General features: G+C 38.0%; 1 protein-coding gene across 2 annotated transcripts; it reads left to right on the top strand.

Annotated features, from left to right (window-relative positions):
* Positions 1 to 2,833: 2,833 nt before the first annotated feature.
* Positions 2,834 to 12,523, top strand: LOC106670748 (sodium/potassium/calcium exchanger 3-like). Of its 2 annotated transcripts, none has more exons than XM_024227668.1 (7): positions 2,834 to 2,979; positions 9,461 to 9,646; positions 10,058 to 10,245; positions 11,221 to 11,562; positions 11,622 to 11,877; positions 11,938 to 12,039; positions 12,096 to 12,523. In XM_024227668.1, the coding sequence occupies exons 1-7, from the start codon at positions 2,880 to 2,882 to the stop codon at positions 12,419 to 12,421; spliced, it is 1,500 nt and encodes a 499-aa protein (XP_024083436.1). In that variant the 5' UTR covers positions 2,834 to 2,879; the 3' UTR covers positions 12,422 to 12,523. The 2 variants fall into 2 exon arrangements, with proteins under 2 accessions (XP_024083436.1, XP_024083437.1); XM_024227669.1 differs by lacking the exon at positions 2,834 to 2,979 and adding an exon at positions 4,858 to 5,553.
* The last annotated feature ends 2,730 nt before the right edge of the window (positions 12,524 to 15,253 follow it).

The raw sequence follows: 15,253 nt of genomic DNA, 5'->3' as shown, positions 1-15,253 counted from the left end.
TTTTCAGAACCAAACTATAGATAATATCCTGAATTTGATGAACCGAACTGTTGTCTAAATTCGAAAGTCCCTAGCCCATCAATAGTATTTTTTTAAAAATTTGTTAACCGAACTATTGTTGCATAAATTCCAAAGTTACTCCAACAATAGTACCTTCCTTCTGAATTTCATTAACCGAACTATAGTTTGCCTAACTTCGAAATTTACTCCAACAGTAGTACCTTCTTTTCGAATTTAATCAACCAAAATATTGTTACCAAAATTCGATGGTCTCTAATCCAACAGTAGCACCTTCTTTTTGAATTTGATCAATCGACGTATTGTTGCCTAAATACCAAAATTACTCCAACAATAGTACCTTCCTTCTGAATTCCATTAACCGAACTCTTGTTTGCCTAACTTCGAAATTTACTCCAACAGTAGTACCTTCCTTTTGAATTTCATTAACCGAACTATAGTTTGCCTAAGTTCGAAAGTTACTCCAACAGTAGTACCTTCTTTTCGAATTTGATCAACCAAACTATTGTTACCTAAATTCGATAATCTCTAATCCAACAATAGTACCTTATTTTTGAATTTGATCAACAGAACTATTATTGCCTAAATTCGAAAGCCCCAAGTACAACAGTAGTACCTTCTTTTCGAATTTGATCAACCAAACTATTGTTACCTAAATTCGATAATCTCTAATCCAACAATAGTACCATCTTTTTTGAATTCGATCAACCGAACTATTGTTGCCTAAATTCAAAAATTTCTAATACAACAATAGTACCTTCTTTTTGAATTTAATCAACCGAACTAATGTTGTTTAAACTCGAAAGTTCCTAGTCGAACTATAGCTGTTCTATCTTAAATTTCATAACCCAAACTATTGTTACTAAAATTAGATGTCATCTCCTTGCTACTGTTTTTCATCAACCAAACTACTGTTACCTGTACTAGAGCCAGTCAAGTTTAGGTAACACAAATTCGTTGAAGAAAAAAATAAATAAAAAATAAAGCAACTATAATTGGACTACAGGTATCCGAGTTTAAGTACCAATTGTTCGGGGTTAAGGAAAGCCGTAGTGAAGAAACTATAGTTCGACTGAGAAATTCTAGTTTTAGTAACAATAGTTTGGTCGAGGAATTTCAAGACGAATTCTGAACTAGATCATGTATGTAAGGAGGGGAATGGGAAGATATTGTTTGGTAAAGGAAGGAGCCAAGGAAGTATAGCCTGCAGTGGGAAGGGTGTAACCACTGTAAGCTAAAGTGCGCATCAGTCACGTGGGACCTCCTTGGAGAGCCGAAAGTAAAGCGTACAAAACAATTCGATAAAACCTTAAGTCTATCATCCAGCTCCTCGGCGAGACACTCGTACACCAAGTGTGGGAGAATGAGAGAGGAAACTAGGAGTTTACAGGTACCATTGGGAAAAAGGTGACTGGCACGACGGAACTGAGAGGGAGGATGGAAAAGCAGCGGCGGGAGATCTGAGAAATGGTCTAGTCAAGTACCATTCCAAGGTTCTTGACAGTGGTACATAAAGAGATATGATGATTGTTAATGGTAAACGGAGGGATAAGTTTAAGCCCGTTTTACGGAATAGGGAAAGTCGTTAGTGTAACAGCAAAAAAGAAAAGCAGAGCTACTAGACCCTTGAAGGACTCCCGAAGTGATGGGTTGGGGGGAAAGGAGGGGGCTTATTTGGGATAACACTTGAGAACGATATGAAAGGGAAGATCAGAAAACCAACTAAGGACACTGCGGGAGAAGGGATAGTTAGGGTGCTGTCTAAATTCGATAGTTAGTCCAACAACAGTACTTTATGAATTGAACAATAGTACTTTCTTCCCATATCAGTGACAAAGTAAACAAAGGTAAAGAGGCTATCCGAGTACTTTTCCCTCTGCTCTGTCGCCTGTCGATATGCTTCTTTTGTAGAAGGTGGTGGTCAGGCCCATCCTCCTGAATGCGTACCCCATTGTATATAATGTATAAAACATATATTTGTAAAAAAAATTCTGTTTTGTAGTACTTTATTTTTGAATATGATCAACAGAACTATTGTTGCCTAAATTCGAATGTCTCTAATCGAAAAATAGTCCTTCTTTTTGAATTTGATCAACTGAACTATTGTTGCCTAAATTCAAAATTTACTCCAACAATAGTACCTTCCTTCTGAATTTCATCAACCGAACTATTGTTCGCCTAAGTTCGAAAGTTACTCGTACCTTCTTTTAGAAATTTCTTTTAATAGTAAGTAGACCTTCTTTTCGAATTTGATCAACCGACTATTGTTGCCTAAATTCGAAATTCCCAACAACAATAGTACCTTCTTTTTGAATTTGATCAACACAATTATTGTTGCCTAAATTCGAAAGTTCCTAAACGAACTATAGTTGTTTTATCGTGAATATCTCACCCACAACTATAGGCGCTTCATCTTGAATAATAGCATTATGCCTAACTGAACTTTGTTTGTATAATCGTGATTGTCTCTTACCCACATTACCTGACTGACTGACTGACCTATCATGGATTCCTTTATAGTCAACTATTGATTGTAGTCAACCAACGTTTATGATGAATTATTTCTAGTTGAAGCTATAGGTAGTTAAAGTTGAATTTTTAGTTTGTGATGAAGTTAATCAACCAGGCTGTTTCCTTTCCAAAACGCGTGCTTTATATGTTTCCAAAGCAGGTGTGCAGTACGTCAACGGCTATGGGTATGCCGAGGATGCATCCGCATACTCTCGAACATTAGGCGCGTCGACTTTTTCCCTTTTTATGTGCGTTTTATCAAAGCGGACCGCGGTGCCCGCTCCCCTTCCACCGTCCATCGGTTTTTCGCCTCCAGTTCGCCATCGGCAGCCGACAAGTGACGACCGGCCATGCTGCTGACGACGAGAGGGTTCGTCGTCTTATTCGCCCTGTTCGCAATCGCGGTGCACGGCCACATCAAACAACACCGGACCCTCGTCAAGTCCGCCGGTACGCAACTTTACTTTCTAGCACCAAAATTTTTTTGGTCAAACCCCCTCCCTCCCACGTCAGAAATTTTATGCACAAAATTGTGCGAATTTCAGTTTCGAATCATAACAACATCATGAAATCATAAAGAAAAACATGCTGGATATCGCGTTCTGCCTGATTTGGCACGGTGTAATTTGCCTATAATCGAAGCGTTTTAAGGACGCAGAGGTGTGCAATTGGTCGAAAATCTATAGAAAACTGAAAAATCTGCCAGATAAATAGTCACAATCGAATTCAACCAACTTTCTAACTTTTTCCCATGGAAATCTTTTTTTTTTTTAAATATTCTATCTATTATTTGAAAAATCGAGCGACGTGCGAGACCTCGCGGACCCAAGGCGCGCGAAACTTGGTTTATTTATTTATCTTTTTAAAGAAACGCCCTGCCTTCCTTCACCCAAGGATAAAGAATTTTTTTCTTCTTCTCCTTCATATTATATTTTCACGGATTAGATCGAAGCGCCCCCCCCCCCCCAAAAAAAAGAAGTAATTTTCCTAAAAATTTTGTTTAAAAAATCCATTTTCCGCTCGGGACACCTTGAACTTGACTCTTATCCGGTACGTTTTCACTCTTGCACGATTTTTCTACCTTGCCTGATATGACTGACGCCGTAGATAAAAGTTAACTAGATCAATTATATTTATCAATCTATCAATTTTTCCCATTTATATATCCATTTGACCTAATTAATTATTTATATAAACCTTATCACAATAGCTCAATTATTTATCGATGTATTTCACAATTTATCCATTCCTGACTATCTTTTAACCTATCCACATTTTTATCAATTTTCCCACTTACATATCCATCTATGTAATTACTTATGAACTATCAAAGTGCTTATGTATTTATATATCCAGCTACACTACGCGCCTGTTATTTTTTAATTGATCCATTTATTTATCAGTCTTTTTTATCCATCGGTTTAATTACTTATTGAACAATCCATCTATAATTTATCCATCTATTTAATTGCTTATTAAAGTGCACTTTTTATCCATTTTTTTATCAATATATTTATTTACTTATTTATCCTTCCAATTATTTATCAATTTTTTACCCACCTATTTATTTACTTATTTGTTCTTCCAATTATTTATCAATTTTATATCCACCTATTTAATTACTTACTATAGTCTACTTATTTATCAATTTTTATCCATATATTTACTTACTTATTTATCCTTACAATTTTTATCTATCTATTTAATTACTTATTGAAGTATCCAATTATTTATCCGTATGTATATATTCATATATTTAATTACTTATTAAAGTACCCAATTATTTATCAATTTTTTACGCGTCCATTAATTTATTCATTTATATATTTAATTTACATTTATTTACTTACTTATTAAAGAATCCATTTATTTAATTAGTTATTAAAATATCAATTATTTATCCATTTATATATCTATCCATTTAATTACTTATTAAAGTACCAAATTATTATCCATTTATACATCCATGTATTTAATTACTTATTAAAGTATCCAATTATTTATCTATTTATATATCCATCTATTTAATTACTTCTTTAAGTCCACTTATTTATTAATTTTTTATCCATATATTTATTTACTTATTTATCCTTCCAATTATTTATCAATTTTTTATCCATCTATTTAGTTACTAATTCAAGTATCCAATTATTATTTATCCATATATCTATTTATTTAATTACTTATTAAAGTATGCCATAATTTATACTTTTTTTTATACATTGGTTTAATTCCTATTCAAGTATTCATTTATATATCTGTCGATTTAATTATTTATTAAAGTATCCAATTATTTATCAATTTATCATTTATATCTCAACCAAATGACCTATTAACCCTTCAAATGTATCCATATATTTACCTATCAAATTATTTGATGTTGCTGCAGAATCTCCAAGGTTATACCAATCTTCTCCATATGCCCATTCTGCCTGTCCTGTCAAGTCTGCTGTCTTTTTCCTTCCAAAATTTGCTATAAGGTTCTTTGATTGTTTACGTCCAATGAGTGAATTGCACTGTTTTTCCTCATGGTGGTCATTTGTATTGTGAATACCGATGCTGTAACCTGCGAAGTTCGCTTTCTTATTTCCCTCTGCTGGGCACGTCCTGGGACCAAGGAGAGGGTTTATTTTGCATTTATCTAATCCGTTTAGTTTTGCAAGTCAGCTGAGCAAATGATATGCGAAAGGTGGTAATCGAACCCACGATCGCGGGCTCGACTAACCAACATTCTGACCCCTTGACCACTCCGCTATCGCGGTCCACCCAGCTTCAAGGCTTCAAAGTTAGGGGAGCGATTCAATCTTTAGTCCAGCCTCCCCACCTTCTTTTGCCTTCCTTCGGTCCTGGCAAATATCGTCCTTTACCTCCCGGTCACTACACGATCATATTGGTGGGGCGGAAGCTGGAAACTGGTGGAAATCCGCCTTCTAGCCATTAGTCGTCCTTAAGACTCCACGAGGATGCTTCTACTACTCCTCTCCAGTATGGTCGTCCAAAATGCACCTCCGTATCTACCAATTGGTACGTAGGCAACTACTTATATATATTTTATATTTCTAGATATCCAACTACTTTTTATATCATCTTCCTTCTAAGATAACAAACCAAATCCATTCTATATCATTATATCTTACACTTTTCCATTTCCAAATCCATCTTCTCACTTACCTATTAACTTATCTAATTATTTACGAATTTGTCAATTTTTTATTCATTTATTTACGTACCGGTTAAGCAATTCATAAATGAGTAGGCAGGCAGGTATATCAATGATAAACGGATAGGAAGGGTAGATAATTGGAAATATAGAAAGGCAGATAGACAGAAGATTAAGAATTACTTAGGTAATTGGAAGGATAGGTAGGTACATGGATAGATTTCTTCATACATAAACAGGTAGGTAGGTGAGTAAATGGAAAAATAGAAATATAGGTAACTAGATAAAAGCATAGAAGGTTGGGTAAGTAGGTGGTTAGATGGATGGGTAAATAGATGGACACATCGGTTCATAGATAAGCAAGTATGTGCTTAAGGATACCTGGGTAGGTAACAAGACGAAATGATGGATAGGTAGTTAGGTTTATGGAAGGATAGAGGTAGATGGAAAGAAAGATAGTAGATAGAAAGGTAGGCAGACTTTTGGATAAATTTATTCCTAAGTAAGGAAGTAGATGACAACAGCCGAAGGTAAAAAGTAGGTAGAAGGAAAGCTATAAGGGGTAGACAGATTCTTAAATAAGTAGTGAAATAGGAATAGGACCTAGGACATGTCCAACAGTCTTCATATATCTTCAGATTTCGACCAAATTTTTTTCTTGAACAATCTTTCAGTTATATTTGGGATGTATGTTTTAAACTTTTGCAACTGTCGTTGAATCTACTTGATGTTCGCTTTGGATAAACCATAAAAAGCGATTCGTGATAAAAATCCGCGTCGAACGACACCACTCGCCTAAATCCGTAGATTTTTTTAAAGGAGGCACAGCGACTAGAAGATGAGAAACGCCAATATACAAGAAGTACAAGGACAGCGACAAGAAGAACATCGTAACTTTTCAAAATAAGTTTTTTTTTCAGAGACTTGAAACTTCATGTATGAAAAAAATTGCGCCTAGGATAATTTAACCTAAAAATTGTAGAAAAATGTCTAAAATGTTAAATATTGAAAAATTATGCTAAAACCTTTTTTTAAAACTGATTTGTAATTAAAAGACAATTTCAAATATTTATTGTTCTTTTTTGCGCTCTAGTCTTTATTTATTTTATTTTCAAGTGGCAATTTCACAACTGTTCGATGTACTGATAAGCCCGATTCGCGACACCCTGACCGAGGCCGTCAATTAATTATTCTATACTTTAAAATCGCAATAAAATTATAAGAAAAGTCAATTAAAATGTCTTGTATAATTTTTTTAAAATTATAATTATTGATTACGTATTTATTATTTAAAAAATCACGATCAAGTGTTTGGTTGGTAAACTGATGATTGATAGATAAGGTAGGTGAGTAGCAGGATAGATTGGTTGATAAACGGAGAAACGGGTTCAGTAGTCAGTGGGTTGGTCGATTGATGATGGATACACAAATTTATACTATCTATACTTTTTTCTAAAACCTACGTCACACCAGACCAGATAGAAAAGTAGACAGGTAGGCGGATAGGTGTTTGAGCAAATTTGGTCAAAGGAAGGCAGGTAAGCAGTGGGTAATCTACCCATTTTTCTATATGCCCAATCATCTGCGAATATACGCATTCTTAGGTAGGGCTTATAGAGGGATAGACTTATAGACTTAGGATATACTTAGATCGAAGTATGGGTAGGAAGATGGATAGATTGAATCACACATTATCAGGTAGGTAGAAGGATAAATGGGTGGGCAGTGGTAGTTGTGGTAGTTGGATAGATTGGTTCATAGATTAGCTGGTAGGTGGTAGAAGGATGGTTAGATAAATCGACATTTTGGCTTAAGGGTAAGCAGGAAAGTAGATGGATAGAAGGGTAGATGGATAGATTGGTAGATAGATGGGTACGTAGATGGATACATTGGTTCATACATTAGCATGCAGGTAAATGGATAGAAGGATATAAAGGTAGGTGGGTAGATGGAAAAAAGAAAGGTAAGTAGATAAAAGGATAGATGGGTAGGTAGGTGGTAGTTAGATACATTGGTTCATAGATTAGCTGATAAGTGGTAGAAGGATCTAGAAGAAAAGGTTAGATAGATGGAGTTTTGGTGTACAGGTAAGTAGATGGATTGAAGGCTAGATGGTTAGATTGGTAGAGAGATGGGTAGGAAGATGGATAGATTTTTTTCTTAGATTAGCAGGTACGTTGGTGGATGGAAGGATTAGTTGGTAAGTAGTATTAGTAAGTAGGTTGAGAAATAAAAAGATGGAAAGATGCAAAGGTAAAAAGGTTAGTAGAAGGGTTAACAGAAGGGAAGGTAGGTAGGTAGATTCTTAAATAAGTAGTTTGGTAAATAGGAATAGGACCTAGGAGAAGAGAAACGGAAAAAAATTGGAGATAGTCAAGAAGTACAACAGCGATACGAAGAACAGCGTAAATAATCTATGAAGCAATATATCCATCTACCTACCCGTGCTTCTACCTACTACCTGCCTACCTTACCATCTATCTTACTTATCCATCTGTGATGTATAGAATATATACGGTGGGGGTATAGACGATCGTTGAAGAACGAGGCCAAGGCTGAAAAACAGTCGCCTGTGTCCCAAACAGAATAAAAACATCGTAATAGCCGTTTTTCCGTCTAATTACACACATGAGGACGCTGTCACACCGGAAAACGGCGATACCAATTCGCGTTCGGACCTGGAAGTGGGCCCAATTCCAGAACAAATATGCTTAGAGCTTAAAAGCTAATTTGACTCCTGATAAAACCGGGTGGCAGACAGTTGACACAGGCGGACCGGTGGAGACCGGATGACACCTTGAATTGCTTTGTTTACAAAATTTTTATCGCTCTACTGGAAAAATTCCAACAATTTTTGTCCTCCCGGGTTCGTGAGGTTTCGCGTTTTTCCTAAAGAATCTCAAAATGAGAACGAGCCGAAGATATAGAAACAAGTTCAAGTGGCTCCAATCGATATCCCCAGTGATAGGGGCAATCGTAACTTTCCACTCATTGGTCCGTAACCGAATGTTTCTAGGACGTTTCGACAATATTCAGCCCGGCATCATCACTGATCATTGTGTCTGTTGGAGGAAAAGGCGTTCAAACCGCCGGGGGTTTTCGAACCTAATCAAGGTGGCCTACCTTGAGTACCTTCCTCATAGGGTTAATTTTCATCTCATTCCGCGAAATGATCGCCCTAGGCAATCACGTCATCAATAGTGAGAACAAAAAATGATTCAGCTGTTCAATTATTGATTGATTGCTTGGACTAGGAAATTGGCTATGGCAATGGGTGTAGTCAGGTCTGCGATTCAGCTCTTTCAAATCTAAGAGTCGATTCATTCAATCAGATCTAGATCTGAGTGTCGACTCAGTGAGATCTCATGGTCGATTCAGTCAGTCAGATATGATAGTCGACTAAGTCAATCATACCTCAGAATCGATTTAGTCAGTCAGATTCAGATCTAAAAGTCGACTCAGTGAGAAGACCTCGTGGTCGATTCAGACAGTCAGATATGATCGACTCAGATCCGAGAATCTATTCAGTCAGTCAGATCCAAAGTCGACTATCGCAAATTTGAGAGTCGATTCAGTTAGTCAATTCCAAGAGTCGATTCAGTCAGATTCGACAGTCGATACAGTCAATCAGATCCAAGAGTCGACTATCGCAAATTTGAGAGTCAATTTAGTTAGTAAATTCGAACTGTCGATTCAGTCAGATTATTCAGATCTAAGAACGAACTTGGTCAGATTCGACATTCCGTGTTAAAACTAGTAAACGGATTTCAGATGTGGACGTGAACTGCACCAAGACGAACCACGAGACGTCCGACTTCCCGGCCGACCTGTTCACCGTTGAGGAACGCCGGTCCGGGGCCATCCTCCTCCACATCCTCTGCGGCCTCTACTGCTTCATAATCATCGCGTTTGTCTGCAACGACTACTTCTTGCCAAGCGTCGACTGCATCTGCCAAGGTGAGTCGATGTTAGAAGTACCGACCACTTTTTCACTCATCAACACTCTGGATCAAGGTTCTTGACAATTTTAAGACTAAGTCGGTCAAGGAAATTCGAGATTGCCTGTAAATAAACTTAAATAAGATAATCTGTAGACATATTTGAGATGGAATAGATCGAAACCATTGGCGTAACAGCTGAATTTGCTTTATTCTTCAAGACTATACCTTGGATCCAGAGAGTTCATGAGTGAAAAAGTGGTCGATACTTCTAACATTGAAAAACAAAAAATAATCATCTCGAGACGGTTAATTACGAGCGATTACCGTTGACGAGGGCTCGCGTTAAAAGCGAATTATCGCATTCCGTTTCAAAGTTGAATCCTTTTTCCTTAATATCAAACCATTTTTTTTGTAATGTCCAATGCAGATTTGAACCTGTCGAAGGACGTCGCCGGGGCGACGTTCATGGCGTTCGCGACTTCGGCACCGGAACTCTTCGTGAACGTGATTGGAACCTTCTTGACGGAGAGCGACCTCGGCGTGGGCACCGTCGTCGGATCGGCGGTCTTCAATACGCTCGGCGTCGCGGCGTGCAGCGGACTTGCGGCCAAAACCGTGAGACAGCCTCTTCTCTTTCCACCCCTTATTCAACCACCCCTCCAAAGTGCTTTCTTTAAGTAGCCCTTAACTAACCATGCCTTTCTACCCTTAAGAACCTCTAACTATCCCTACCCACACCCTGAACTAGCTTTATCCATATACAACCATTTCTAACCATTAACGAACCACCTCAAACTACCCTTAAACATCATAACTATCGTTCGCTAAACGCTCTTTACCTTCTATTAACTAAACTTCCCCCACCGCCCCTATCCATCCTTAACAAACCAACTCAAACCGCCCTTAACCATCTATCATTCAACACCTACTTACTCTTAACTATCATTCTCTAAACGCCCTTAACCGCCGCTACTTACTCTTAACTAACCATCTCCAACCACCCCTTTCCAGCCTTAATCATTTTTTATCCCACACCCACATACTCTTAAGTATCCTTCTCTAAACGCCCTTAACCATTGCTACCTTCGGTTAACTAACCATCTCCAACCACCTCTATCCATCCTTAACTAACCACCACACACCATCCTTAACCATCTTTTATCCAACACCTACTTACTCTTAACTATCCTTCTCAAAATGCTCTTAACCATCGCTACCTTCTGTTAAGTTACCATCTCGAACACAAATAAAACAAACTAACCATCTCAAGCCACCCTTAACCATCTTTTATCCAATACCTACTTACTTTTAACTATCTTTCTCTAGACGCTTTTAACCATCGCTACCTTCTGTTAACTAACTATCTCCTACCATCCTTAACCATATTTTATCCAACACTTACTTACTCTTAACTATTCTTCTCAAAATGCTCTTAACCATCGCTACCTTTTGTTAACTAACCATCTCCACCACTCCTAACCACCTTTAACCGCGCTTGACCTTCTCTAACTTCCTCAAACTAACCTTATCTAACCATTCTTTTTCCACCTCTTCTTCAATGACTTTTTAACCATGGTCTTTTTATTGCAGATGATACCACTGGAAGTGTGGCCGCTGTCTAGGGACTGCGGGATCTACGCGTTCGTCGTTGCTTCTTTGACTTTGATCCTCTGGGACGGCAAGGTCGAATGGTACGAAGCTCTCGTCCTCCTCGTCCTCTACCTCATCTACTGCTTCCTACTCTTTTGCCAGCAGAGGCTCCACAAAGCGGCCAAGTCCGTCCTCGAAAGTACCAACTCTTTCAGCAGCCAGAGCTCGACGGTCGCCTTGGCAATAAACAGCCACATGTCCACGGGGACGTACCGACCGTACCACCACCACGGCGAAGTCATCGGCTGGGAGAAACGCCCTTCTACCATCAAACCCGAAGAGGTGAGAACGCTCCCCCGTCTTCTTTTATCGTTTTTTTTTAATTTTTCCAATTTTTTCAGCTAAAATCAGTGGAGATGTCGAATTGCAAGGATAAAGATGAAGAGATCGAGTACGAAGCGGTCCAGGTCTGCCTCCCGCCAGAAGGATGCTGGAAGAAATTCTGGTGGTTCGTCTCATGGCCCGTAGCTTTCTCACTCTACGTCACAATACCGGACTGCAGGACCAATAGGAAAGTCTACCCAGCCACTTTCTTCATGTGTATCATCTGGATCGGGCTCAGCTCTTACCTCGTCTCTTGGATGATGACTATCGTCGGTTGGTGATATCTGACAGATCAATTTGAATATTATTTTGGTAAATTTATATTTATTAAAGGTGACACGATGGGCATCAGCGATTCCGTCATGGGTCTGACTCTAGTGGCTATAGGAGGGAGCATGCCTGAAGCGTCGACTAGCATCATCAACGCAAGGCTTGGTAATGACGATCGCGTGATCTAAGATTCTTTTCTACTTCTTGTTCTTTTTTTGCAGGTATTGCTTCGATGACAATCAGTAACGCCTTAGGGGGCAATACCCTGGATATACTACTCTCCCTGGGCCTTCCATGGTTCATCAAATGTCTCGTCCCGGAGTCGCTCAACGGAGGACCCGTCATCATCGAGTCGTCCGGACTCTTCTACAACAACGCCGCCCAGCTTGCCTGCGTCGGAGTGCTGTTCCTTTCTGCGGCGGCCAACTCATTCCGAATGGACAAGAAGCTGGGTCTCGTCTGCCTCGTCATGTACATGCTCTTCATCGGGTTCATCGTCATGGTCGAGGTGGACGTCTTCCACCTCAGGGAGCCTCAGCCGTGCTGACACCGGACAAAAGACAAACTTGTGTTGTAAATATTATGTAAATAATTGACAACGCCAAAGAAAACTTAGTTTATAGATTAAAAAAACCTTCCCCCCTCTTCTTTTATATGTTGTCCTTTGAGTGTTCAAACGCATCTATTTGTAAATATAATGTACCATACAAAACCTAAACAAAACAAAAAATTTCAAAATTTTTCCTTCTTATACAATCTCCACTCTTAAATAGGTTATATGACTGTATGACTTTATCTAAAAGAAGATGGGTTTTCAAGAACAGAGGCACTCCAAACCAAAACAGAATCATCGTTATCATCTACAAGCAAAAAGGTGATAGTTGAGATCGTTTGCACTGATGAGTATGACCTGAGAAACGACTTTGCAAGTATATTTGAATCAAACATTTTGCATGGTCCAAACAGGATTTCTTGAGGAAACCAGGCTTTCTCTTTGATTCAGATTTTCCTGAAAGGATCTTATACGCCAAATAAAAGTTGGGTTAGATTACGTAGGATAATGGACACGTTTGGATTAGGTTAAGATAGGGAAAGGTCAAATTACGTAGGATTTGGGTTAAGAGAAATACATCTTCCATATGAAGTCGTAGAGATTTCTTCTTTAGAACTTAAACTTTAGTCGGGTTAAGTTCGGTTACATTATGTAAATTCTTGCTTATAAATAATAAAAATAAATACATTCATAAAAATATTAATAATTAATGGAAAATCCCCAAAAAATCCCCCCAAAATTACGGCGCCCCCCAAAAAGAGGGGTTGGAAAAAGGGGAGGCCAAGGAAAATAGTAGTAGACAATCTTAAGTAGTCAGTTTAGCTGACTCGTGTTAGGTATAACGTTGAAATTTTAGATTAATATGGAATCAATCATCCAATGGAATGTGAGAGGACTGAAAAATAATTATTGCTTTTTGAAGAGGATCATGGTGGACCATACTCCTTTTATCATTGCTCTTCAGGAGACTCACCTTAAGAAAACGGAATCCTTTACGTTGAGAGGTTACAACGTTTTTTCTAAAGAGGCTGAGGTTTCTGAAGGAGGTAGAGCTCATGGGGGCGTGGCACTCTATATTCGAAATAATATCCCTTCTAGGAAAATTGACTTAGGTACCAATCTCCAGGCAGTAGCCGTTGAAGTGCTTGCTCCGTTAAAATATTCTGTATGTTCAGTATATTTTCCTAATGACTTTTTTTCTGAAGAAGAAGTAAGGAATTTATTTTCGCAACTTCCGTCCCCTGCAATGATTATGGGAGATTTTAATGGTCATTGCGTTGGAAAATATTATTAATGAGGGAAACTGGATCATACTGAATGATGGAACATACACTCATCTGAATACTTATACTGAGTCAGTTAGTGCAATAGATCTGACGATTGTTTCTCCGTCCCTAGCGACCAATTTTGAATGGAATGTCCTAGAAACAGATGTCCAAAGTGATCACCTCCCCATTAAAATAGAGTCCCATATTCGTACAATGGATTTTGAATTTTGTCCTAAATGGAATACCCGCATGGCAGACTGGAATAAGTATGCACAAATTGCCCACCTTCCTAATCTATGTAACAACGTCAATATAGACGTTGCCACGTTTACGGAAAAAATTAAAACTGCCGCCTCTGAAGCGATTCCAAAATTCGTGACTGGGTTCCGTGGTGGAATAGGGAATGCGAACTTATCTGTAGGGCAAAAAAAAGGCCCTAAGACGGCTGCGGAGGTTTCCGGCTGATGAAAATTTGTCAAACTTTCGTAAATCCAGAGCCAAAGAAAGAAGAGTAATAAAGGAAGCCAAACAAAATTCGCTAAAATATTTAATTTCCAATTTAGCACCACGTATGAAATCCTCGGATATATGGAGGGGATATATCAGGATATATCAGGGCAATTTCGTGCAAAAGAAAACCCCCAATTATGCCAATACTTCGTGCAGAAGACATGGTTATAACAGAACCGTTTCAAATTGCTGAGCGTATAGCTTGTCATTTTGAATCTGTTTCTAATTCCAGCTGGTATTCGGAGCGTTTCAGGCAGATAAAGGAGGAGGAAGAAAGATATGATTTAAATTTTGCAACCGATGAAGAAGAGGTTTGGAACACTCCCCTCACTCTGGCTGAACTGGATCTTGTTCTGAGTTCGGTGAAAGAATCTTCTCCGGGAAGTGATGAAATCACATATTCCATGATTAAAAATCTATCTCCAGAAGGAAAAGTAAAGCTTTTGGAGTTATTTAACGAAATATGGGGTGCGGGATATTATCCTGAAAACTGGAGGGAGTCGGTCGTGATACCCATTGCCANCAAAAAAAAAGAAGATAAAGATAAAGAAATGTTATTGTGTTTTGTTTCTTATTATTGTTATGTAGAATTAGTTTATGTATCATATTTGAATGGAAGAATAAAAGGATAAGGATGAGCCAATACTCATGCTGAGACTGTTGCTAGTCTGACTCCATTATTATTATTATTATTAGCCATACAAGCCTACGGGGAATTTTTAAATTATGGAACAAAATTCACAATTCTAATTAAAAAAAGAAACAGAAATAAATTTTATAAATTTATTAAATTTTATGCAATTTAAAATGGGAATTTTGTATGCATTTGGCCTTCCGAATTAAGAATTTTAAAAAGAAAAATTAAAGCTTGGATGGCAATAGGATAAATAAGATTACGAGTGAATGTTTGGAGTCAGAGCTTTATAGCACTCAGAAGAGATATAGCTAACCTAAGATAGAAGGTTTGGATGTTAGGGCGTGAAATGACCTTAGCCGTTAAAACGCCCTTAAAAATTAATAATAATAATAATAATATAATGAAATAGTT

This window comes from Cimex lectularius, unplaced genomic scaffold (genome assembly GCF_000648675.2).
Source record: "Cimex lectularius strain Harlan isolate CLEC.00 unplaced genomic scaffold, Clec_2.1 scaffold252, whole genome shotgun sequence".
Lineage (NCBI taxonomy): Eukaryota > Metazoa > Arthropoda > Insecta > Hemiptera > Cimicidae > Cimex > Cimex lectularius.
This window is presented reverse-complemented; position numbering and strand designations above follow the sequence as displayed.